Source organism: Symphodus melops (genome assembly GCF_947650265.1).
Source record: "Symphodus melops genome assembly, chromosome: 19".
Taxonomy (NCBI): domain Eukaryota; kingdom Metazoa; phylum Chordata; class Actinopteri; order Labriformes; family Labridae; genus Symphodus; species Symphodus melops.
In genome coordinates this window covers 5664339-5690817 of record NC_136709.1, presented here as the reverse complement: position 1 = coordinate 5690817, position 26479 = coordinate 5664339, and the positions used below count along the sequence as shown (strand labels likewise).

Sequence of the window (26479 nt, the reverse complement as noted above, 5' to 3'; positions counted from 1 at the left end):
AACATGAAAAGGACAAAGGAAACAACTAATATCTAATGGATTAATTTCATGCCAACTAACCAGAACATTTGAGTTATTCTTCTTCAGGCCGAAGTTTATGAGGGCTTAGGGCTGTCCCACTGTCAAATGAATTGCCCTGCGGGGACTAATAAAGTTGGGTTTTTTTTAATTGAATTTTGAATTTGAGTTGAATTGGAAATTGTCAAGTGCGTGAGGAATCCCTTTGTGACTTGTCTGTAAGTGGGCATATCTGCAGACTTAACATGAGGGAATTACCCATAGTTCATAGCATTGTGGGGTATAACATAGGATTCCCAGCGAGAGCCTGCAAGAATGGAAAGGTAAAAAAACACCATAAAACAAATACTATAAAATTGAGAAAAGGAGAGACGGTAAATAAGCAGGAAGGTGAAACAAAGCTCTAGTTACAGTCTACCAAAATAGTATTTACAGTATGTAGCTACAGCAACAGTTAATTCAGAACTCTACTGTAAGTCTATTATCAAAAACAGAGCATATTAGTCCCAATATATACAGTATGTAAGGTAAGGTACTGACATCAAAATCAATGAGTGAGTGAGGGTAGACATCGAGATATACTTTTATTTATCCCACAACAAACACATTTACATGTTAAGCTATATTAAGTAGAACTTTTTATCAGCACCATGGCTGTGAGTGAGTAAATAAAAAAAATGTAAACTATCTTTTGGGGTCTATCGAACTGTCATGGTTACAGAGAAGTCGCAAAGTGATGTCCCATTCGTATGTCAAATCTTGTTGCCAGCCTTGGGCAATCAATCCCTTTCCAGGTATTGATTGCAATCTCCTTGGCCAAACTGGAAGTAGTTCCTGCCATGTTAAGGATTGTCCCATAGCGCTTATAATGAAAGGAGGAGAGAGGATCGAGGAGAGAGAAGGCTGATCCGAAGAGCTGACTTCACGGAAGTCTTTTTACTGACTGACACGCCCCCTTCTCATATATCACTCATTGATTGGACGCTGCAGAGGATCACACTTCAGTGAAACTTCTCAACATGAGAGACATTTAATAGAGAAAAGACGGACATTAAAAAGACATTGAAACAGACAATAAACATCAGTGAGTTTGTAAAGACTCGGTGTGTGATAAACTGGAATTAAAAAGTGTCTGACATGAAGATTAACAACCAAATGTGAAGCTCTATAACTTCTATCAAATCAATACATCCTTCATGTTCTGTTCATCATCCCTCAGACTGTTTGAATGTCTGATCATGATGAGGATGACAGTTTGATGAAGAGGGAGTCTGTCAGTCACAAACACGTTTTACATTCACACTTATCTTCAGAAAGTTTCATCATTTAGATTCTAATCAATCATCTTCAGTATTCCTGAAACATAAAATATCACATGTTTAAAAAAATAGAGAATTCATTGTCGAAATATAGGCTCAGCTAAGTCAAATCTGTATAATAATAATAATAATAATAATAATAATAATAATAATAAACAGACTATTTAATATAAAATCTTTTTGTCAGTATAAATTGTCCTTTTAGTTTGAAGCAGACTGCAGGTTGTTCTTCAGCTGTTTATCAGGTAAAGAAACTAAACACTAACTGTGTTTTTGATTAGAAATAATACAGTGTATGTTTGTGCAGTTGCTTCATGTGACGCTGTTGAGGAAAGGACATCTTATGTCTTTAAAAACTGATTTCCTCGTTCTTTTCTCCTCAGGACTTAAACACGAGTGAAGGAGACGACTTGAAAGACTCTCAAAGCAAATCAGGGAAGTGAGAAGTAACCCGTCTTTCACAGCCTTTGTTTTTCCGCCGTGTGCTCCGCCACACTTATCATTCTCACCTGTGTCTCACCTGTATTTAATCCCGGTGAGTCGTTCTTTTGTTGTGTGTTCCCTCTTGTTGCCTTCTCATGTTTTGACCATCGCCTGTTTATTTGTCTGTTATTTTTGGTTTATTTGCTCTGTTAAATCAACTGTGTACCAACCCAGACTCAGAAAATAAACTGTACCTTTTCCATTATAGACTGCTGTTTGGGAGCCCACATGTTTGGGTCCATCAATCTATTCACCTAGTTCTAATATTAACACCAATTTAAAAAACAAACTAACAACAATTTAGAAATAAACTAATTTCCAGTAAAATATGTACATGAAAAATAGGAGAAAGTGAGGTAAAACTTTCTATTAACAGGTTAAAAATTAGCAAGTTGGGATAATAAGGAATCTGTTTTCCACTGAGATATGAATTGTTTTAACTTCAGTGAAAATCCTCTCAAAAGCGTTGTCCAGTTTTGGTTAATGTAACAACTTTCCTGAATTATTCATAAATTCAAAGTGAATAACCCAAAGTGACCCCTGACCTTCATCATGCTGCATTGTATTCCTGCTCTTCCTTATTAAAAAAACAATTATGCACTCTTAAAATGAAGAATGAATTTGTTCTTTATTATTGTCATTGACTCTGCAAACCGTTTCCTGGTCCATGTCCTGTAGTCAATGCTCTTATATGAATGTGAAGCTTGTTGGCCTACTGATGCACAAACTTGATTCAATTCAACTTTTCCTAGGAGTATTGGGTAAAAAAAAAAAAGAAAAGATGGCAGCATTTGAAGTTATTGGTTGGACATTGCACTGAATATTTGAATACATTTGACCGATGTACCATGCTTTTTTTATGTAGCTCTGCTTGGTTGGTCTTGTTTTTTAAGGGAACAAATCCTGCTCAAATATTCTTTGGACACATTTATACAAAGCTCACAGATTTCAAGAATATAACTTATCATAGAAATGATTTAAAGTCAAAGGAATATCACTCTGCGCTCTCTCTCTCATCTGTCCATGTTTGTCCCTGTGGGCTTAGAACGGAGCTCGATGGAACTTCAGCACGCAAAGAGATCAGTAATTGTTTATCGATCTGTACCAATAAGCTAAAGCTGATCTGTGAACAACAACTTATTCCAATGAAGACAAACAAAGAGAGCGGCAGCCGAGGTGCTGATGACTCCATTAGTAATGCTGTGTGCATTTCACACACAAACACATTCGCACAGAAGGCATCTTACTGGCAATGTTTATGTAGCCTTCAGACATTTACTTTGCACACTTTAAAATGAATAAATAGAAAATGCACAAAGGGACTGATAAATGTGAGAAAAGGGAATAAAATAGTGACTACTCACAGAAGAATTAGGGTCTCATTTTAAAAGATAATGAAGCTTAAAAAATAAATAACTCTTTTATCATATTTTTCTTGAACTCTGCTGGTAAACAAGGCTAGGCAAGTGTATTTATATAGCACCTTTCAAGATACCAGGAAATTTAGAGTGTGCTAATGAGCCAACAAGTAACTAACTAAGCTTTTTAAGTGCCTCATTCAAACTGTCAGAAAGTGAAACTAGTCAGAGAAGCTGAATCCTAACTGCACTGCAGCTCAGTCTGATCTATGCATTGATTTGATTCTGTCATTTTTTTTCGGCTCCCATGCTGTCGGATTTGAGGATTTGGTGAAAAGTTAGAAGAACAGGCAAACAAATGCGCATTTTTAAAACACATGCAACTTTTAAATGACTCCCCTTACCAGGTGAAAGGTGGATGTAGTTTCCATGGTAACACTGACTGATGTCTTGTGCAATGACAGTTGAATGAACAACATGCCAAATCACAATACTGCGGGTTCAGGTGGATGTGTGTTCCAGTGTGTGAGTTCAAAAGAGAACTTTGACAAGTCAGAGGGATTTCATTATGTGCATGCATGAGTTAGTCGTGTGTGCGTGTGTGTGTGTGCGTGTGTGAGAACAGACACGTTTGTCCAAGCGTGGGCAGGTATTAGAAAGGCTATAAAAAAAGACGTTAGATTAGAATACATGTTCACATGAATGAATGTAACGTCACTTTACATAACATCAAACAGCCAGAGTGTTTAGGAAAATGGAAAGTGTTTAATATATTATAATGTTTGTTGAAATTCTAAGTTTGCATTAGATTCAACAAGTAGGTCTACTAGGCATTGATCTCTCCACACAGCTGTATAATCTATTTGTACAAGGAAGTCCCCCTGACATATGATGTGAATAATTGTTTACGGAACACCAGTAGTACTGTGGCATATTACCACCATAGACTGTAAATGTCACTGCTGTCATGATTTGGTTTTGTTTTTGGTATATTTTCTGAGTTTCCTGTTCTATCCTAGTGTTGTTTCCCTTGTTTCTGTTTCCTACTTTAGTGCTTCCTGTTTTACTTTGTATCCTTTGTGTCCCTCTATGTTCTATAATGTGTGTTATTGTTATATTGTTAAGTTCTGTGTCATTTGTGTTCCTTGATTTGTGTTGTAGTTTTTGTTGTGTTTCTTCCTGCCTCTGTGTGTGTTTTCCCTCCAGTGCTGATGACCCTGATTGTCTTCACCTGTGTCCTTAGTCTCACCTGTGTCTGATTACCCCAGAGTCTATTTGGTCTCACTGTGTGCGTCTACATGGACACAAGTAATCTCAATAAAAGCCTGATCCGATTAAAAACACTGCACGTAAACATGTCAATCAGAACAGACCGATCTGATCATTAATTTTCCTTCCGATTGAGAGGAGTTTATGCTGCTCGTTGTTCAGATCAGTATCCGTGTACTCTTTCGATTTGATCGTGTCTGCCTGACTGGGGTCAAATAATCCTCACTGCACGTCTGCCTAGTAAAGTGACGTGTTTCCATTTTCCTCTACATCAGAGCGCAATACTTCATGAATGATGCTGTAAAAAAAGAGTCAAAAGTTGAGCGATATTTGTTGCCTTTCCCAGCGAGATCTGGAATATCAACAGATTCACTGTAAACTGTATTTTCATATGATATGACCAGAGTCTGCTACTATTGCCTAAAAAAGTCCTACTTTCTACTTTTTGGGACCCTTCCGTTGGGGTTCCAAGAATATCGAACCAACCCGAAAAGTATGTATTCACAGTATATAGCACCTTTCACAGACAAAGGCCACAAAGTGCTTCACAAACATAGTTAAAATCAGCTAAATACTGCAGTCCGTTGATTGGTTGAAAGAATCGTTACTTCCTGCGCGACAGCGGCATAAAAACACAACCTCGTCATGTTTGCATGCCCAGTCGATTTTAAAAAAACATCATAGCAAATCAACCATATGCTGACACTTTGCACTTCACATCAAACTGTAGCTTTAACTTTGGCAGCAATGTTAAAGTCCTAAACTCTATTTGTAAGGACTCAAAGGTTGTGAGTTTAAGCCCACGGTGTATATTTGTCTTAATAATGTTTTATATTCTTTAGTGTTTCCTGTTGTATTTAGTCATTTCTTATCCCAGTGTTCTATGTTGTGTTGTGTTACATTATTGAGTTTTCTCTGTGTCATCTAATTTGTCATTGTCCTCAGTGTTTCAAGTCTTTCATTCTTTCCTGCCTGTTTTCCTTCATTGTGATTGCCCTCATTGTCTTCACCTGTGTCATTAGTCTTACCTGTGTTTGATTACCTTTGTGTCTGTTTAGTTTCAGTGTTCCTTTCGTCTTGTTTTCAGTTCATTGTCCTATTTCAGTCCATGTTGAATGTTAGTAGTTGTTATCTTTGGGTTTTTCTCAGCTTTGATGGTTTTAATTTAGTTTGGACCTCTTTGTAGTTTGAAACCAAACTTTCAAAACGTACATACACAGTTGAAATGTTTGCGTTGGTTTAATTCAAGGGCAGTGTGGTTCCAGAGAAAGACAAGCTTTAATTTACGTGCTGTGTTTTGGATGTGTTAGATGAAAATATTTGCACATAGTCTGTCACATTCTGAACATCTATCTGAATTTATAGTAGTGGGAGGCTTGTCAACTTCGATTTCAACCCATAGCCAGGGCTTTCAGTCATTGGTTTTATTCTGGATCGGCGCCTTGTGTTCACCGTTTGAGGGTTTAAATCCATAAAACAGGCATAAAAATATTATGAATAAGTAGGCTAATATGCAAGATGTGTCAAGAATGATAAATGAACAACTTTGTACGATGGGATACTGTGAAACTCACACTTAAATATTGGGTAGATTTACCGCTGGCTTTTTACAGAGCTGCTCCGGTTCCCTAGTTGAACAGTTGGGAATACATAATTATTGTTTAATTGAACTCAAACCAAGAAAACATATAAAACCTATTCACATGTAATTTGACAGGCAGACAACACAGCACACGGAGGAGCGCTGGGTCGAAGAGAGAATGAGGAGAAAAAAAGATTCTTTAGTAAAGAATAAACAGTCAATCTCCAAATGCAGAGACACAATTTAGGATTACTTTCATGAGGGAGACGGAGGTGAGCTAGACTGACATACAGTATTACATGCAGCTGTTTTCAGATTCAGTAATCACTTTAGCTTCCACTTCTCCTCCTGGTGGTTAGATCAATGGTTCTAACTTGTTTTCACACTTTGGGGCAGTACAAGTCCGCCAGCTTTGACTTTGACTATGCCGTTGACTATGTCACCGCGGGGCATCTCGGGCCCCTGTGTGGTCTTAGTAAGGACCATGCACGTACAGGTAAAGGGTAGGTGGTTGGGAATGTTGGGGATTTTTTTTTTTGCCTGTATCTCCACATATCTAGAGAACTATCAAACCACCGTTTTGAAATAAAACTCTGGACTGTTTGAAAGATTACCCCTGTGTTTAGAGAAAAAGAGTGGATAAAGCGATGCCAGCAGGTGGCCACTACAGGATCAGTGTCAATGCCAGCAGTCTTAGGATAACAGTTTGAAAGGTTGCCTGGCCTGAGATAACTTGGAGAGAAGTGACACACAGACTTCAAACATGCCAAGTGAACATAATCAAACAGTCACACACAAACACCGGGAGTGATGCTGGCACAGAGCTAACATTGAGAGTTGCAGCTGCTTATTTGCCCTGAAGCGAAAAACACTTGATAAACGGCAAACGCTAAAATGATGTGTTTGTGACCCACCCTGGGAAAACCCTTAGAGAGACAGACAGACGCAAAGAGAAACTAATCAGGATTTTATTAGACGCACGGTATAATATTACAACACAGAGGTAATATTGATGCTGTGATTGTTGAATCCAAAAACCATTGCCCTAAATCACATCAATCAGAAGTCAGAGGAAGACGCAGCCATTTCTTGTCGTTCTTCATAAACCATGTATCAAGTGCTTAATCAGTCTCCATCAGTTGCTGTAAATCTTTTGAATTGCTGAGCTCTTTGATTGACAGCAATATTTGTGTTTTCCTCCTCCTAGTTCACTAACTCCTTCAAGCCTGACAACAATATAACCACTGTTTTTCCTCTTGATCCACGAGTTATAGTTTCTTCCATCCAGTTCAGTCATGTTCCCTGCTGCGGTGTAAATGGTCAGGCCATGTCATACTCCTGAACACCCTTTCTTTTAGTTTACTGTAACTATCCTGACAAGTGATACAGTATCTGTCCGACTACTTGGCCATGCTTTTAGACAAACCCACTCCGCAGAGACCTCGAGTCTCGAATCAACGCCCACTCATTTGAGCACAGGAGACCTTGTCTAGCTCTCAAAAGCACCTGTCTGGCCACTGTGTTGACCATGTCAGTGATCGAAGGCAATAAACGATGACTCAGGCTGCAAATTGAAAAATTCAGAGGAAAAATCTGAGCAGAGAATAAGACAAGACAGGCCTCCAGTGAAAAACGATTTGATTGTGGTTTTTTTTGCAGCCGCAAAAGATAGTTTGCATTTGGCGTTTAGCCTTCGACCTCATCACTCCTCGCGGATTATTACACATGCAGAAATGTGAGGATTGCTGATAAAACAGCTTAAACCCCTCAGTTGGAGCCTACAGATGGATGCTGTGGTGGGGCTGTGGCTGAGGAAGAGTGCAATACTGGTGCGGGTCAGAGTTGGCAATGAGAGAATGGAAATCCAGCAGCTTAAATAGACAACTAAGGAGCTGTTTCATAAATGTCATTGTAGAAAAGTCATTGTTTGGATTTGTTTGGGCAAGCACACATTTTCAACGAACTGATCCAGAGACTGTGTTAAACATGGAAACAGTTGAGCATCGACTGCGGTTGTCACATTTAAAATGCTATCTCGCCCAAACTTTTGGTCAACCTAACAGGCAAAGAGGTGCCGCAAACAACTTCAGCACTCAAGCTTGTGGTAGCATCAGTTAGGCCCCAAAATGATGCATAACTTGGTTCACATTGTGAAGTAAAACATATGTAAAGAATCTTTTTTGTTGAGCTAAAGATTTTCCAATGTTATTATGTTTGAGCCTTGCAGACTGGTGGCAAGGCTGGTTAGTTTGAGTCTTCAAAAAAAGCTGTAGTTGCCTCTTGGCTTTATTTTCATCTTTAATGCCCAGAAACAAGAGTGGTGAGGCACACTAATGATGAACAAGCATACTTTCCTTTAGAACATGCCAGGAGTGAGCCACCAAAAACACAGATTTCACAGCTCTTCAGAGCTCCACAGCCCCTTTTAGCCTACAGACATTTGCAGGATCACAGCAAGACTTTAATTAAGACTGTAGATATTGGCCTCATGCAGACCACAACCTGCTCACTCATGTTCACTGTGTGGTTGTTGTTAATGAAGCAAGCAATTGATGTTCTGCACCTCCTCCAGACAAGAGAGGGGGAACGATTTTCAAAATTCTTATTGATATCTTGTTTTTCACACAAGCCACGAGTGCAGTCAGAGGTTTCAATTTAACTAGAAAGCCATCCTTAGTTTCTCATTCAAATATGATATTTAATGCACAAGGAAACAAGATGTGTTAAGTAAACAAAATGTACTCAAGAGGCCATGTTTCGGGGAAAGCATTTTTTTCTCAAAGGTCTTGCATATTATTGGCAACTTTCAGGGCGGTTTCTGAGTTATCGAACATCATTCATTGTTTTGTGAGAAAAGTAAGGTTAACTAAAAATAAAGAAATTGACCAGAAACACAAAACATAGGGTCTTACTCATTTACGCACTGCACTATTTTTTGTGTGAAAACCTTTGCCAATGAATCCAAAAAGACAATATATAATTTACAAAGGGTTAAATGTGCCCCGAACTCTGCTGCAGAGCAAACAAGGCTCTGTGTGCCAGTGCTGTGTGTGAATATGTAAAATGAGCCATAACGCAGCTAATTGTGTACAAAATTGGCCCCTTTCTATAGGAAATGGTAAATTGACTTCAGCTGCATGGTGCTTTTCAGGTCTTCTGACTACTTAAAGCACTTATACACTACAGGTCACACCTACCTATTCACAGACTGATGGCAGAGGCAGCTTTGTAAAGTGAACTTTAGAATTAAGTAATCCTAATTATACATCTTTCTATGCCTGACGAAGCAGCTGGGGGGTTAAGGATCTTGCCCAAGGACACATTGGGCAAGTAGCTGCAGGAACTGGGGTTATCGAACCCCCGACTTTCCAGTTAAGGAACGACCGACTTTACCAACTGAGTCACAGCGCACCATGCAAATCAGCCGGGTATAGATCCTCTGATTCACAGACACCTGCGTTAATAGCCATCACAGTCAGAGAGGGAGAATGACCATCTGTTGAAAGTATTCTGTATAGATGTTGTGCAAAATTCAAGTTATGAGCAACTATATTATATTTTTACTTACTGATTTGGGATTAATTACTAGAGCTTTGTAAAAGTTACTTCACTCTAGTTAAAAGGTATTTACTGCAGAAGAAAAGTCTACTTCTTTGAATATTACAGTGTCAACTGGCAATTATCTATGCTAAATCATAACACAGTCATGAAATGTTACATTTAGAGCAGGTTTGGACATTTACAAAAAAAGACAACCAGACCAAGAGAGCTGAGTCTCTAAAACAAGTAGAACTATCATTAAGCTGTAAATGCAAAAGAGGTGACTTGAACAATAATAAAATATTTATTTTTCAAAATTTGTAATTTTCCACATTAAATGAGTCGTTCTGGAAAAACACATACGTGACACAATGAACGATTTCCTCCTGTGCCTTCTAGTACAGTTCACCATCAGCAGTTCAGTCTCTCATTTCCTTTGTGTTTCTATGACAACCTCATCAGAAATACAGGCGACCTTTGTAGTAAGTATGTGTGTTTGTGTGTGTGTTTTGTCTGTATGTGTGAGAGGCGACATAGAAAGAGATGAGTGAGGGAGCATTACCTGGTTGCTTGCAACACCGACACAAATGCATTGCCAACGGCTGCAATTAAACCTCATCACCCCTTTCACTGCAATAAAGTCAATTCTGTGTGCAATCAGGTTGCACGTCACAGTGCTTGTCCCCCCTGAGCATAATCACTCCATAAAATAGTGACTAATTATGTTAATTTTGATACTACAGTAGCATTAACTTGGCACACCATTGGACTAGTGGCTGCTTCTGATCAAGAAGCGTAACTTGCATGATGAGGCTCATTAAATGTCCATTTGGCTTTGACATTACAAAGGAAATGACAAGATCTCATTTTTTTAATTGCAAGCCAGAGAAAGATGAGACACATAGACAAAAGAAGAAAGATCAAACATGTCAGATGTTGGTGGGGGTAAAAAGGGAATGGTATATTGTTATTACCCAAATATGTCCTGTATGATAAACTATACTTTATTACAGTTGTTTGAAATGGTAAATGGACTTGAGCTTGTATAGCGCTCTTCTAGTTGTCTGACTACTTCAAGTGGTTTTACACTGCAGATCACACTTACACACTCACACACTGATGGCAGATGTTGCTATGTAAGGTAGCAATCAGGAGTAGCTAATCCTAATAAACTGGAAAAGTGATGACGTATTTTTGTGGGCCAACCAGGAAGTAGCTTTACCATGGGTTTGAAGGACAATTTTCCTATGGGATTTTTGCATTGTATTTTGGATCATAGCAGAAAATGAGCTTTGTGGCAAATGCACGTTTGTGAGCGTAGCTGTTTTCTTCAGCAGGAAAATCTTCACAGATGAACACCATTTATATGAAATTTGAAGCATTAAGTGTTAATACAGCCGAGAGAAGTAAGAAGCTAACGTTAAGCTACAAGGGAACTACACCGCAGTCAGTTGACAACCATTATGCTTCATCTATCTATAAAGCGGTTTCGACAAGCTAGCGAAACCGTAGCTTAACAAGTTGTTTGTTTTGCTCTTGCAAACCTAATATTTGCAAGAGCACTGACAAACATGACTAGAGGTTGTAAGGTGGGTAAGGGGGAGAGTTCCCAGTGTGATGATGTTTAATGTCTCTGACGACCACTGTAGTGTCATTTAGCCACTTAAAGCAACCGCCATTTTAGGTACATGGAAAAACTTTCAAATTCACAATTGGGGCTCTTACCTAATGTTTTTTTTTTCTTTTTTTTTTTTTTTTTCCGTCTCACAAAACTTCAACATCTCCTTAAGCTTTTCTTAACCACATAACTTTTTTCAGGTGTCTAACCACAAACCTGTTCAAAATCTATTCAAAACCCTCATTTTTAGAGTTTATAACCCATTGCGCTAAAATGCTAACTCATTTCCGGGTTTTAGGATTCATCTCTATGCCCCTCTATTATAAGCAATTCTATGCTGCTTGATCGATGACACGTGTAGCTGAAGGAGCTGGGGATCGAAACCCCCAACCTTCCAGTTAAGAGATGACTGACTGTTGCTCAGATTGTGTCCGTCTTGGAGTTACAGTCAGTTTGTTTGAACATCAATCATCAATTACTAGACTGAAACAATTCCAAAATAAATTGCAAAATTCACGAATTAAATGTTACATTGCAAGGTTACTGGGAAGATAGACAGGCACATTCATAATCATATCAAGAGGATGACAAGTCCAAAGCATTGTACAGATCATTATAATGACTGTACATGAAGAAGATCCGATCATTAAAATATGACTGGTTTTCTTCCATACAGCTGTTGGGGCAGGCAACGACAACTCCCTACTGTGCCACATAATGAGATTTTGTCCTTATAAAGAGTTTCAGAGCACATGGAGTGTCACAGGATGAAAGTCTGACAACTTAAAGTATAAAAAAGGACTCCTTATATTAAAGTGGGCTCTTAGCAGGTCAAGGACACCCTGCAGCATTTGACGTCCCAATCAGGGTTTAAAATGACCTCCTTAAAGCCTGATTTGGCAATATGCGATCACTGGGAACATGGTTGTGTGTATCAGCTGTTCTCCTCTCCAGCAAACATCTGCTGCATGGTAATTGGTGTTTGGAGGTCTATAATGTTTGTGAGTGTGTCTCTGTGTATGTGTGAGAGAAATATGGTGGGAAAGAGGATGGGAGAGAGCCCACTGTGGATACAATTGAATTTCATTTATTATGCAAGGACAATTTAAGCACCTACAGTATGCAAAGTGTTATGATTTATGTAGAGTCGTATCAAATATGTTTGTACCCTTTGAACATTTTCTTCCCTTATTGTCTTCAGGCTATAAATGAAAATACAGCAAATCACATTAATTTCCAGTTACATTTAGTTTTACTGTCATCACCAGCAGGAACAGGTGAAATAAAGGAAAAAGGCTATTCATTAGTGGCTATGTATTAAAAAACAAAAATCCTTTTTTTATTTTTTGGGTCATTGCACGTTATCATGGAACTGCTATTCCTCCTTTGAACACACAGTACTCTGCTGAGGGAAACATTTGAAAGCATACAAAAAGGATTTCACAGATTATAGTGTTGTCTTAGGACAGGAAGGTCTGCTGAAAAGAAAAACATGTGTCAATCAGATGTTTACATTTTCTCCGTTCTCTTATTAACCTTAATTACAGCATTGTAAAGTCTGAAGATATTTTCTAATGGAGTTATTTTTCAAGCTCAACAATATTCTGGTCGCTCTTTGCATATTTTATAGTCTGTGTTGTCAAGAATTACTGTCAAAATCCCAAACATTATCCCCATTTTGGCACAAGAAGTTTGTATTAATACTGTTGATGTATAAAGAACAGCTGTATAATTCGGACTGCAGTCTCACAAGCTCTTTCAACACGAGCGATACATTTCTTCCTGAATGTACATTTCTGCTGACTAGCTGCGACTTAGGCCAATGACTTTTTTGAACTTGTATAGCAATTACGCTTTTTCAACTAATCCTCAAAACATTTGGTATGGATTCATGTTTTTTTATGCTAGGTCAGCTGTAAGGTGTTTGCTGTGCGGTTCCCCATGTTACATTACTGGGTCCAATCATCTTTTTTTTTACATTTACTCAGGACCTCCTGGCCACAGCACTGTAAAGTTGTTTTTCTTCAACTATTTTCTTCTATTCTGTTATTTCATTGTCTACATTAACTTTTAAATGCACTTTTGGACTTTTTGGTTAAAAAGTAGGGAGACATCTGATGGGCTCTTGAAAAAATTAGATTTTTTTCCATCCATCCATTTTCTATACCTCTTTTACCAGTTTGAGGCTGCTCGGGCTGAAGTTGATTGCAGCTGCATTTGGGCGAGAGGCAGGGTGACACCCTGGACTGTTCGCCAGTCAATCACAGGGCTGACAAATAAAGACAGACAACCAGCCACACTCTTATTGGCAATTTAGATTAAGCAATTAACCGAACCAGCATGTCTTTGGACTGTGAGAGGAGGCTGGAGTAAGAGAGAACCCACAGGGAGAACGTTCAAACTCCACACAGAGAGGCTCCTGTCTGACGGGGTTTCAAACCAGGAAACGTCCAACAGCGCTCACCCCTGACCCACTGTGCTGACCAGTGTTTTTATTTAAAATTAAATATACATATTTTGTTAAACTTTGTTCATAACATTTTCATGACAAGTTTACAAAGTATAATACACATAGATAGAGGGAATGCAAAAAAAAAAAAACGGAAAAGGGACATAAAATCTTAGGAGTTCAAAGACAGATGTAAAATAAGACAAATAGATCACTATAAGAGAAGATTTAAAATGATCAAAACATGTGTGACATTTAATAAAGCTCTGGGTTTAAAAACTTAAATGTGTGGAGTCCTGTATGTTGTATTCTCATGAGCCTTTGGGTTTAATCATTATTCTATTAAAGAGGTAATTTTTATTCAAACAAACTCTGACTCAATCACCTATTTATAGCAAATATGTGCAAGTAGTTCCTCATCAATGCAGACACAGAAAAAGATTAGCATTCTTTCGGAGTCATCTTTCTTGTGACTGACTGAATCAAGTCAGAGATCCACTTTCCTTTTTTGTCTTCACCAACTCTCGTGGGAAAGCTGCTTAATGTTTCACATGCTATTACTGTCTTTGTGTTACTGCTGTTTTTTTGTTATAAGTTTGACATTTTCCTTTAAGCAACTGAATAATTGAGTTAACAAGAGATATCTTGACAAGGTCGCAGCCTAAATCCCAGAAAAATTAAGAACCAACTTAAACAGCACAGAATCACAATTAAAAAGAAATGTTCAAATGCACAGTAGAAAAAAACACAAGCCTCTGTCACATTAATTATCAAAACTCTTGAAACAGCAAAAAGAAAACAATTAGAGGATCACAACCTTTTAGAGTTGAAATAAAGCAGGTTAAAAGTGAAGCTCGGAGTTTTCCCAGTATGGCTTTGTAAAGAAAAATACACCAGTGCTGTTGTCTGTATATTTTCCATCTAAGCAAGTATTCTTACAGGTGAGGATTGTCTCTCTGCCAAAACACTCAGTGGGGTTTCTAGACTCTGTTGGGGCCCTAAGCTAAAGTTACTTGTGGGGGCCAAATGTGCACATTTTGGGCCACTGCTTTAGTCTAAAGTTTGTCAGCCCTCTTGGGCCCTCTACTGGTCTGGGGCCCCAAGCAGTTGCCTGCCTCGCCTGTTGACAAGCAGCGCTCCTTCATATTAAGTCCACATATCTGAGGTGGGGAACTGCAGCCATATTGGATGTTGTAGTTTTTTCCTTGGAAGCGCATTTGCACTAACTTGCATGCCAACCAAGCTAATATTGTAAAAGATCAAAGTAAGTCTCACAGAAATTAATATGAAGAACACAGAATGAAGAGCAATTCGTGCTGGGGCAGATAATCTAACCTTTATGTCAAATGTCTCAGAAGTGTACGTCTGAGTCTTCTTATTGACTTTTTACATGTAATGCCTTTACAGCATCTCCATGCTGAGATACACTCAGTGCCATTCTTCTGCAAGAACATATATCAAATTGTACCTGCAAGTAATACCTGCTTGATACATGTTCTGGAACATTACATTACATTACGAGGTCTGAAAAAGATCACTGTCACATCAGGAATATAAGAACTCCTTCTTAGGTCGACAGATTTGTCCAGAAATTAATCATTCACAAGCTACCAAAGGCAGAGATGAACATTTTCACTAATAAAGTTCTGAGTATCCCAACTTTCAGCAGATCTCACAGATTTTCTGAGGAGAACTTTTATGTGTTATAAGGCAGAAACGTTTCAGTAAGGAATTTATTCCCTGATTTTTTGCAACATTTCCTGACTCATTAAACTCATTTGCTCTGTGACTATGGGCTTTCAGGGATCATTTTTATGTATTTGTCTATCTATCTGTGTTTTTATCTCTTTGTCCTTACCCCTTAATCTTTCTCACTCTCTCTCTTTGAGTGTTTCCCATGAACACACATACACCTGGCTGCTTTCACAGGGAATTTCTGACCTGGTGCGTTTGTTTTTTTTCCTTCCTTGCCATGGGGGATTGCTGTCACTGTTTGATCATAACAGCACATGAAAGAGGCAGCAAACACTGAGGCTGGGAGGTATGGGCAAAAGTGAGCCCACCCTGTCAGGAATGTGTCAGCTGGCTGGCAGCTTCCCTTACTGACAGACCAGAAGATTGACTAGTTCAGTGAGTATCAGAGGACGGCAAATACAGCACATTTACTCAGCTGTACAAAGGTCCAGTTTTCAGTAGTGACGCGAATACTTCATTTTCATACTGATACCATTATTGAGATCCTTAATGTTCTTAGCCTTTATTGCTATCACTATCAAAGATCAAGGAACAGACAGTTTGAAGTGAAAGAAGTTGGCGTGCATGTTTGGTGCATCATATGTTGGGCAGAGTTTAACAATGGGGGTGGGTAACAAGAGGGAGAGACACAAGGTTTTTTTTCACTGGACTGGCCTTCAAACTGGTGATATTGTTTCAAATGGTGCAAAGGTTTGTGGTATTGCCCATTTTAGCTGATATTTGGCACCAAAATATCTCCCAACTACTAAAGTTGAGAGACCTTTGTTACTGTGTTTTCTCCCTGCTCTGAGCAGGTTCTGAGCATTTTCTTCAGTGTCAGTCGGGCCATCGCTCCTTTTCGCTGTGAGGTATGATAGAGTTAAAACCTTGGATACAGCTTTCCCTGTGTTTTCTTGTGTTTCGCCACCCCTTGGGTCTGCCTGTAGTTGTAAAATCCACATGAAAGCCTGCCCAAGTCGGAAAAACAGCTTGGGAACTCTGACAAAAATGAGCAGCCCAGCTTGTCATCACATGAAAGTTTTCTTTATGTGATGCAAAAAGCGTCATATTGCATCACATGAAGAAAACTTCCAGGCAAAGAAAAACATATTTTTCTCGTCTCAGGGCAAAATGAGGGTTGGATTCACGACCATTCAACACTACTACCATGTTTCTAATGATACACAGCTTCATGCAAATGGGTGAAGTATCCCTTTAAGCTTTCATGAAATAACAGCTTGACATCACTTTAGAAAAAACAAAAAAAAAGATAATTGATGGTAATAACCTTAATATTCTCTGTCAAACTAATTCACATGTGCACACACAGACGCACTCTGACAGCAGTGCAGACCATCTGCAGACAGTAAATTATCTGGTTAGCAGATAATGCTGCCGTTGAGAGATAGGGAGAGCCAAGGGGGACAGGGAAAAGAGGTGTGTATAGAAAAACCCAGTGACAAACACACAGAAATGTTATTTCTTATCTGTGTTTATGTGTTTTTTTCAGACCCATAACAGCTGTTCTAAACATAACACCTTGCTGCAGGGTTTAGGACTTTCTGCAGAGTTCTTTGTTATGCAAAGTGATGGACATAAGACATTGCAGTAAGTCTCCTCCATTAATTGTCTTTCACAACTTATATTGAATTTTCAGAATCTACATTTTTCTGCTGCGATGACATTTTAAACACTTCTGGATGGGAGATTTCAACTGCCTTCCTTCTAAGATTAATGCATGTGGTGGACCCAGCTGCACCCACTCTCCTGTTTGTGTAACCAACCTCTCCTGGTGTGTGTGTGTGTGTGTGTGTGTGTGTGTGTGTGTGTGTGTGTGTGTGTGTGTGTGTGTGTGTGTGTGTGTGTGTGTGTGTGTGTGTGTGTGTGTGTGTGTGTGTGTGTGTGTGTGTTGGAGAATGCATCCTCTTTATGGAGTCAGAACAGTCTCATAATGAATAAATGCACACAGAAATAAATGAATGCACGAATAAGGACTCACAAATTTATTTGGGAGCTGTATATAAATATGACTCGATTCACAAATGCATTTTCAATGCACACACAAATGTGTTTCAATGTGTGTGTTTTTTTTTTAACTGACGTCATTACCATAGATATATAAAAACACTAGATGACTCATGCGGGAATCTCATGGCGGCCATCTTGGGTCAGGCTATCGACGTGTTGTTTTCCAGCCTATTTGTGCAAGTTATCACGGCTGAGGCAACAATCAAGTTTAATTTATCGACTAATACGAAACCAATAACGTTTTTATACAACGTCATTGATGTCTGTCTGAATGTCTCTGTGGATGTTGTTGTATTTATTAGCTGTCTAACTTGGCTTAGAGGCTCCCGTGGGTGCGCCTTGTTACATTACAAAGTTGACTCAACTTACATAGATGTAAGTCTGAGGTCAGCTGAGTTAACTTTGATTAAAGATCTTTAATCGGTTGTCTACTGTTTCAGCTGGTCCTGAAGAAAATACAATGCAGTTAGTGTCAGGCTAAATAATTAGTTACAGGTGTATGTGTGCATTGTTAGCTGTTATTTACATTATTATTATTGGAATTATAATGATGTTGTTTTGTTTTGTTTGTTTACTTTAGGGAGTCGGCAGGAGAACATGGACATATGGTTGAATACTGAAAAAAAAACTCAGCTAATGGATTGTACATTTTTCAATATCTCTGTGAATTGTTTTTATTTCATTAAAGTTATTAGAAACAAATGCTGTTCATTCTCTGCTCCACCCAGCGGTAACATAATACCGATGTGTACATCTAAAATAAATGCAGAGGCTATATTTCACTTTTATGTATTTAGTTATAATTATACTAGAGGTTACTGTAACATACCTGGGACAATTTAATGTTAGAAATAATGATTTAATATAAATGCCTTGTGTGTCTGTAGTCATTGCTTTAGCTATCTGTTTATATTTATGAAAGATCATGGTTAAAATGATCCATTGAGTATGCAGAAATACACGTCTCTGACCATACCGGTCAAGTTTTGGATATTAAGGAACGGGTGTTTCGCAGCCAAAATGGGATATTTAACAGCTATGTGTCTGACATTTATATCAAATCAATCCGTTTGAAAATCGGTTGAAAATTGATCAAGTTATGGTTATTTAAATAGTACATGCACCATTAACATCAATGTACTGAGCGGGGCCAGCTGCCTGTCCCAAGATGGCCGCCACGTTGTTACGTCGCTCCCCATCGGCGAACAGCACAAGTGAGTCTAGTGTTCTATATATATCTATGGTCATTACAGTGCGCAACATAGACATAATATACGTAGACACCGATGGCTGTGACACTCTATGATCGTGGGTTGTCGTTCTTTCAACGGATATGGAGAATAAATCTTTCTCTTCAAACGAGGTTGATATCAGATGAGAGTCTCCTACAGGAGCATAAATGGTAATTTTACACTCGGGTAGCTCGTGGTCACTCTAGCTGTGATGGTTACGATGTCATGGCGAACAATCAAATCGGCCGTAGGAGAAAATGAACAGGATTTTAACTTCCGGTAACACACTGTTGAGTCCTACTGTCTTCAGAGAAAGCTCCTGAGCATCCTCTGTACGATGTCATCTCGCACTGTGCAACTGTATCGCTCACGATCTAAAACCAAAGTTCACGATAATCTGCTCGCACTGCGTAGACCTGTGCACTTGAAACAAAAGTTAAATCAGGACGGAGCGTTGGCCAGTCTCAATAAAGTTTCTTTTGTAAGCTCCAAAAGACGGAGGTACAAGTCCTTTTATTTCAGCCATCAGCGTCGGGTTATATCTAATGTTAATGTTGGGGGCGGCCATGTTGAATTAACCAGCACTGATTTAAATGTTTTGTTGTCATGGTGATAGAATGTTTAGGAAAAGATCAAAGCAATTCTGGAACTTGTGACATCAAAGCCATTTAGAATTTCATAAATACCAACTCTGACTAGAACCTTCTTCAGTTCACGGATCCAGCCTGAGAGGAGCAGTTCACACACTCATTCGGAGACACAGTTCACACATTCATTCAGAGACTTTAACAGCTCACAGACTCATTCTGAGTAACAGCATTGTCGAATAGACTCATCAAAAACTACACAAATAGTACTACATCCAAGGCCTTGTTCCAGCTACGAACAGTCATGCAGCACAACAGATCCCAGCGCAGGGAACCTCAAACTTCCCGTCAAAGGAGGGAAGGAGGGAGTTGGCAGCCCCAATGGCAAAACCAGGGTGTTCCCCATCGTCCATCAAATCAGGGACACCCAACAGACTGGCAGATGGTTGCAGACCTGAAGATCGAACTGAATCGTCTGGAACTCCATCTGAAAAGGGAGAAAGATCTGAACAGAACCGGGTCAGCAAAAAACCTGCAGATCATCAAGGAGTTGGAAGAAAATTTGAAGTTAGAGAAAGCTAAGAGGCTGGAGTGTGAAAAAGAGAACAGGACACTAAAAGATGAAATGAAACACCTGAATCTGTCCTCTGAGAGACAACCAGACACGCTTGATTACTCTTCTAAAACCAAGGAGGAGCTCATCAGTGTCATCTCTGCACTCCAGGAGAAAGACTCAAGTGGCCCAAAGCTGCAAGAATCCTTCAGCAGCGGCATCAAGACCTCGGAGCAAACTCTGACCTTAAAGAACCAGCTGGAGGAAATGACGAACAGGTGTCAGGAGCTGTCCTCCAAACTGGCAGCACAAGAGGCGACCAACGAGATGCAGCAAAAGAAGGTACAGGACTTCCAAAAACAAGAAGAGGCCCAACGGTTGAGGGCTGAGAGCCTCCAGAAGGAACTGGAGGAGGTCAGGCTTCAACATGAGGAGAGTCTGGAGCTGTCCTCCAAACTGGCAGCACAAGAGGCGAGCAACCAGAAGCTGCAGAAGAAGGTGGAGGACCTCCAAAAACAAGAGGAGGCCCAACAGTTGAGGGCTGAGAGCATCCAGAAAGAACTGGAGGATATCAGACTTATATGTGAGAAGACTCTTGAGCTGTCCTCCAAACCGGCAGCACAAGAGGCGACCATCGAGAAGCTGCAGAAGAAGGTGGAGGAACTCCAAAAACAAGAGGAGGCCCAGTGGTTGAGGGCTGAGAGCCTCCAGAAGGAATTGGAGGAAATCAGGCGTCAACATGAGGAGAGTCTGGAGCTGTCCTCCAAACTGGCAGCACAAGAGGCGAACAACGATAAGCTGCAAAAGAAGGTGGAAAACCTCCAAAAACAAGAGGAGGCCCAACGGTTGAGGGCTGAGAGCCTCCAGAAAGAACTGGAGGAGATCAGACTTCTATGTGAGAAGACTCTTGAGCTGTCCTCTGAACTGGCAGCACAAGAGGCGACCATTGAGAAGCTGCAGAAGAAGGTGGAGGACCTCCAAAAACAAGAGGAGGTCCAGTGGTTGAGGGCTGAGAACCTCCAGAAGGAACTGGAGGAGATCAGACTTCTATGTGAGAAGACTCTTGAGCAGTCCTCTAAACTGGCAGCACAAGAGGCGACCATTGAGAAGTTGCAGAAGAAGGTGGAGGACCTCCAAAAACAAGAGGAGGCCCAGTGGTTGAGGGCTGAGAGCCTCCAGAAGGAACTGGAGGAAATCAGGCTTAAACCTGAAGAGAGTCTTGAGCTGTCCGCTAAACCGGCAGGAGAGGAGGAACAATTGTGCGAGCAGGAGAAGATCTCTTCATGGAGAAAGATCAAGAAGGCCTTCACTCCAAGTTGTCGCCGCCAATACAAGCATGTGAAAAAAACAGATGCTGCTCCATATGTGATCACCCCAGCCTCTCCATCATATCCCCACCCTCCCCCTCCCCCAACATACCGGCTGTAAAAGGCCAAGCAGTCACAGTGGGGACATGTAGAGTCCTGAAAGTCCGAAGCCAGCTGGTTTCTGCCCGTCAGAACTTGACGTGTTCACACTGGGTCTGCGTGGGTTTTTTTCTCCGGGACGCTCCGGTTGATTCCCACACATAAATTCGGACTTAATTAAAGATTTGGCACAAATTTCAATAAAAGTTTGATTAATAATTAAAATAAGCTATGAAATAAGTATTATTTTTATATTTTAACAGACAAAAGTCTCTAAATGCATTTTGAACAAAACAAAGTACAATATGTGAAACGCAAGGTTTTTACATTTATGTGTATATTTGTTCAGAAAACATCTTTGGAGGCTCAGCTTTGTTCAAATAGACTGGTGTAGTTTTGAGTCCTAAAACCAGGATGAGTTAGCATTTTAGCGCCGTGGTTCTAACCTCTAAAAGTTGGGATTTTGAATGGGTTTGTGTTTAGACGCCTGAAATAAGGTCTGTGGTTAACACAAGCTGAAGAGATGTTGATGTTTTGTTAGACGAGATAAACTATGTTAGCTAGAGCATGATGTTAGCTTTTTACTTCTCTCGGCTGCATTAACTCTTCAAAGTTCATATAAATGATGTTCATCTGTAAAGATTATCCCGCTGAACAAAACAGCTACACATCAGAAACGTGTGTTTGACACATAGCTTATTTTCTGCAATGATCCAAAATCCAATGCAAAAATCCCATAGACGAATTATCATAGGAACCACCGGAGCCATTTTTTTCGGGTTGGCCTACAAAAATACGTCATTACTATACCAGTCTATACTCCAAAAAACAGTGTGTGTCGATGGAGACATGAGCTAATCACACCTATTTGGTTTTTCGGAACCAGACTGTAAATAGGACGGTCAGATGGAAAATATTTAGTGATGAGAAAGAAAAGAGTGATAAGAGAGAGCGAAAGAGAGATTGTTGCATCCAACTTTTTATTGCTCTTTAGGAATCTGTCCAAAATCTTAACATTATATTAGATTGTACGTCCTAATTTTTTGTTATCTCAACAGTGACTGCCCAGTTTTTAAAACTTCCTCAGTGAATACATTTAATTAGGCACCAAAACATCATATAAACGAAGGCAAAGGTATAATAGTGTACATAAATTTCATCTACAGTCAAGGAACTACATATCCCACAATCCACTGCCAATGACATGCCTTCTTCGCAAAAGTAACTTAAGTCATTGTTAGAGTGTTTATAATGTTAATGCAGATGTTCAATCTTGTAATTTGTATTTTTAAATATATAAACTACATTCATGGCAGCATGACAAGGTTATTAGCACATTCCAAGTAGCTTACGAACTAGCTCGCTGGCACTGAGGGGCGGGAACCTTATTTTTATATATTGATATGTTTTGTATTTATATAAGAATTGAAACACATTTGTGTGTGCATTGAAAATGCATTTGTGTATCGAGTCATATTTATATACAACTCCCAAATACATTTGTGAGTCCTTATTTGTGCATTTATTTATTTCTGTGTGCATTTATTCATTATGAGACTGTTCTGGCTCTATATCCTCCTGGCCTGATTCTGTCTGCCTGTGCAGCTGCTGGCCTACCCTGATTGGGATGCAGCTACTATCAACCAATAAGGAAACAGCACCTTCTGGGACACTCTTTAAAAGCTTAAACTGCCATTACTCTGGTCGCAGTTTAGTATGTTTATCAAATCTTCTGAGGCACACTTTTTTTGTTTGGACTAGTTTTGTTGAGTTTGGTAAACACAAACACTCACTTTGTATTAGTTAGAACAGAGGTGGCGGAATCGAGTCACAGTTTTGATGACCTTGGACTCATCTTGAGAAAATCACGAAGGATTTAAAATTACAATGTACAGTATTTAAATATTTTTCAATTTCCTGAGCTGATCTAATGAAATGATCCAAATCTGTGATCTGATCCAATGGAACACATCGATAAAAACCGAATTGAGTAAAATAAAAATACAGTCAGTCACACTGACAAAATCATATAAATAGCAATCCTGATCTGCGCAACTGTAACAAATAAGTACTCTATTAAAGGTTCCATATTATGCCCTCCACGGAATTGGAATTTTTGCAAATAGCAAGTACCTGAACATGCACAAGACACCTGGAAAACACAAGAACATAAAAAAGTATAATCTGGGACCTTTTAAAATGGCATTTCATTTGGTGGAGAGAAGTAATGACTTGTTTCGGAAATAAGAAATTCAAAGGTAACTTTTGACTTAACTCAAGACTTGAGACACTTGGGCCAGGGTAATGGAAAAACAATTGAGCTTGTATTGTACAGCTTGTATAGTCTGCTGACTACTCAAAGCGCTTTCACACCGCTGGCCAATTCACATCAATTCACACACTGATGGCAGTGGTCACTATAGACCAGGGTTTCTTAACCTTTTTGACCTTGGGGCCCAACATTTTCAGGGCAAGGTAGTCTGGGGCCCAATCGAGTGAATGGTTCTGATTTAACTTTTGCAGTCATTTTTATTTAATAGCTATTTGTGTCACTATGTTGTAATAATGAATACTGTTGTTCATTTGTATGTTTCTAATCAATATATCAACCTATACATAGGCTAATTATGCATAAAACCTTGCATAAGTTAAGATCATTTAATTAATTTTGCTCATATAAAACCATGTTTTAGTGCATGTTTGTCAAATAAGTAACACAATATAAACTTAGCAACAAAAGCAATAAAATTAGGTGCTCAATGAAGTTAGGTAGATTTGTTGAAATTAAAAAGAGCATTCTGTTTTGTGTAGCGCTGCCCCCGTTGCTGTCATTATTTTTTCGTTTTAAGAACCTCTCCATTACGTTTCCATTCAGATTCAGGCCCCGTTTACACGGAGACGCTGTGACAGTAAGACGAAACATTTGGACATGCGCAGTAGTCGACAACAAACAACAATGGCGGCGGCTATGTGCTTCAGCAGCTATTGGCGTTGTATCGTCTTTTAAAACAGAACCTTGATGTGATACATTGTGTATGTCGCCGCCGAAAGAGCAATGAATACTTGCGGCAAATAGTTCAACCTTTACCCAAGCACAGGGCGACCATACGCAGCATTTAGTTAAGACTTGGGAGAACTAGCCGCTGAGGAGGATGTTGTGGAGGAAGTGGTTATACTGCTGAGTGTCGCGTTGTAAAGTTCCACTGCCCACTACTGGCCGGGCGTGAGAACTACATCGTTTTCACTCAGGCAAGACCTGCCGTGTAGACGGTCTGTTCTGCGAATCCGGAGTGCGGTCGTTTCGATGCGTTTCTGTCACAGCGTCTCCGTGTAAACGGGGCCTCAGGGTAGTCACCTAGCAGAGTTGAGACTTCTCCATAGGCGTTAAGCTAAATATTCTTCTCCTTCTCGTGATGTAGGCCTATTTCTAACTGATGATACTGCCTCTGGTGGTCGGAGAGTATATTGCAGGCCAATGATCACGGCCCTTACGGCCCACAGATGCAAATCCCCTCGCGGCCCTGCAGGTGGCGCTCGCGGCCCTTCGAAGGGCCCATGGTTAAGAAACCCTGCTATAGACCATTGGACAAATCAGAGACCGTCGACGAAACAGCTGCAGCAATTCAGGGTCAAGTGTCTTGCCCTAGGACACATCGGACATGTTGCTGGAGCTGTGCATTGAACCTCGAAACTCTGCTGCTTCATTCAATTTGGTTCGTCAGTGTAGTTAGTTGCTACCCTTTTCCACATGAGCCGGGTCGTAACAATGAAGCTAATGTTAATTATAAGACGTGCATAAAGAAGTCGTTCTCTAAATTGTTGAATTAGTTCAGGGTTGCTTTACACTATTAATAAAATGCTTTATTATGTATTAAGAAAAATCCTAATATTTTACATGTTATGAGGCAAAACCTGAGAGTCACAAAGTATATTCCCCCTGTTTTCAACCATAATGTATTTGATAAATAACACACGCAAACCCCACAGCACAGTGAGTGTTTCGTGATGATAGATGAACACCTCGCTGTACCTATTATAAGTGGCATATTAAAGTATGCATACAGTAAGCATAAACAAACACAGGGAGCCCTCTGTGATGTGTCCATTCATCAGCCACCTAATTACCAAAGACATCAACTGTGTGTATGTGTAGTACAAACAAAAAGCACACATACATTTATCACAGTAGGAGACAGTGGGCTGGCCCTGATGACAGCAGGGAGTGATGGAGAGGAGGCAGGTGGAGGCAAGGTTAGTGACATGCTCATGAATCAGCTTCACTTCCAGTTAACGTTGGCGCATACACTGGCTTTAAAGTCCGAAGCTTTTCACACGACTGGGTGATGATTACAGACCGTTGTCCCATTTCTGCTGCTCCTGAGTCTTATTACGTCATTTTAAAGAGACCACCGCTCTGTGCATACCTCAGGAGTGGTGCGTTCAAGACAACAGAACAACACAGACTAGCTTAAACCCATTCTCGGTTAACCCCACGGAAACCGGTCCGAAGTAATTTACAAGACAGAAAGATAAGGACGAAGAAGAAGAAGAAGAACGTTATAGTTTGCTAACAGTATCAATATGTGAATTCCAAGTAATCACACAAAATTAAGTCGAAGAAAAAAAGAAAAAACACAAGACCAACAGTTAGTAACATTATTACCTCCAGTTGTTATTCATAATGGTTAACAATGGTCATGCTAACAAGGTCTTAGTTATACAAGTTTCAGAGTTAATTTCAATTTCAGGAAGGCAAGAAGCTTCTCTTTCTCACTTTTGAGGAATCATTTCTTGATTATTCTATTTGATGTCTTCTTTCTTCAATATGTCCTGAACTGGCTGATCTCAGGACATTAAATAGATAAATTCCACAATAAGCAACGACTTCATAACAGTATCATTAGAAAACTTCCTGCAATGGAACTTTGATGGGGGAAACAATAAAAGGGTTAAATAATCAAAGACAAGGTAAGTGGGAAGAAGAGATGCAAACCTGCACACGTCCGAGGATAAACGATTCCCCCCCCCCTCCCAGGAGGCATGTTGGCTCAAAGCAGGTCAAAAAAGATGTTGAGCTTGTAAAATGATGAGTGTTTGAAAGCATGTGAATGCACTCAAAAAATGAGCATGGTCTTTGTTCTACAATTTCAACTTGTCTTGAGTGCAGCTGAAAATGGTCTGACCTTTTAATCCTTTGAATTGTGGGATTGTAAAACATTTGGCTTTCGCAGTTTTCTGGATCATGTTTGTCTTTACAAAAAGTTCCTGCAACACAAACCTCTTCTTTCTGCCAATCAGAGCTC

The 26479-nt window shown here is 39.6% G+C and overlaps 1 protein-coding gene across 1 annotated transcript; it reads left to right on the top strand.

Moving 5' to 3' along the window:
- The first annotated feature begins 17858 nt into the window (after positions 1 to 17858).
- Positions 17859 to 22107, top strand: LOC306840575 (uncharacterized protein). Its single transcript, XM_079369954.1, has 2 exons — positions 17859 to 21564; positions 22009 to 22107. The coding sequence occupies exon 1, from the start codon at positions 19522 to 19524 to the stop codon at positions 21196 to 21198; it is 1677 nt and encodes a 558-aa protein (XP_079226080.1). The 5' UTR covers positions 17859 to 19521; the 3' UTR covers positions 21199 to 21564; positions 22009 to 22107.
- The last annotated feature ends 4372 nt before the right edge of the window (positions 22108 to 26479 follow it).

Bases quoted from the DNA above. Each gene is read 5' to 3' on its own strand.
- LOC306840575 (XM_079369954.1), top strand. From the start codon at position 19,522: ATGCAGCACAACAGATCCCAGCGCAGGGAACCTCAAACTTCCCGTCAA.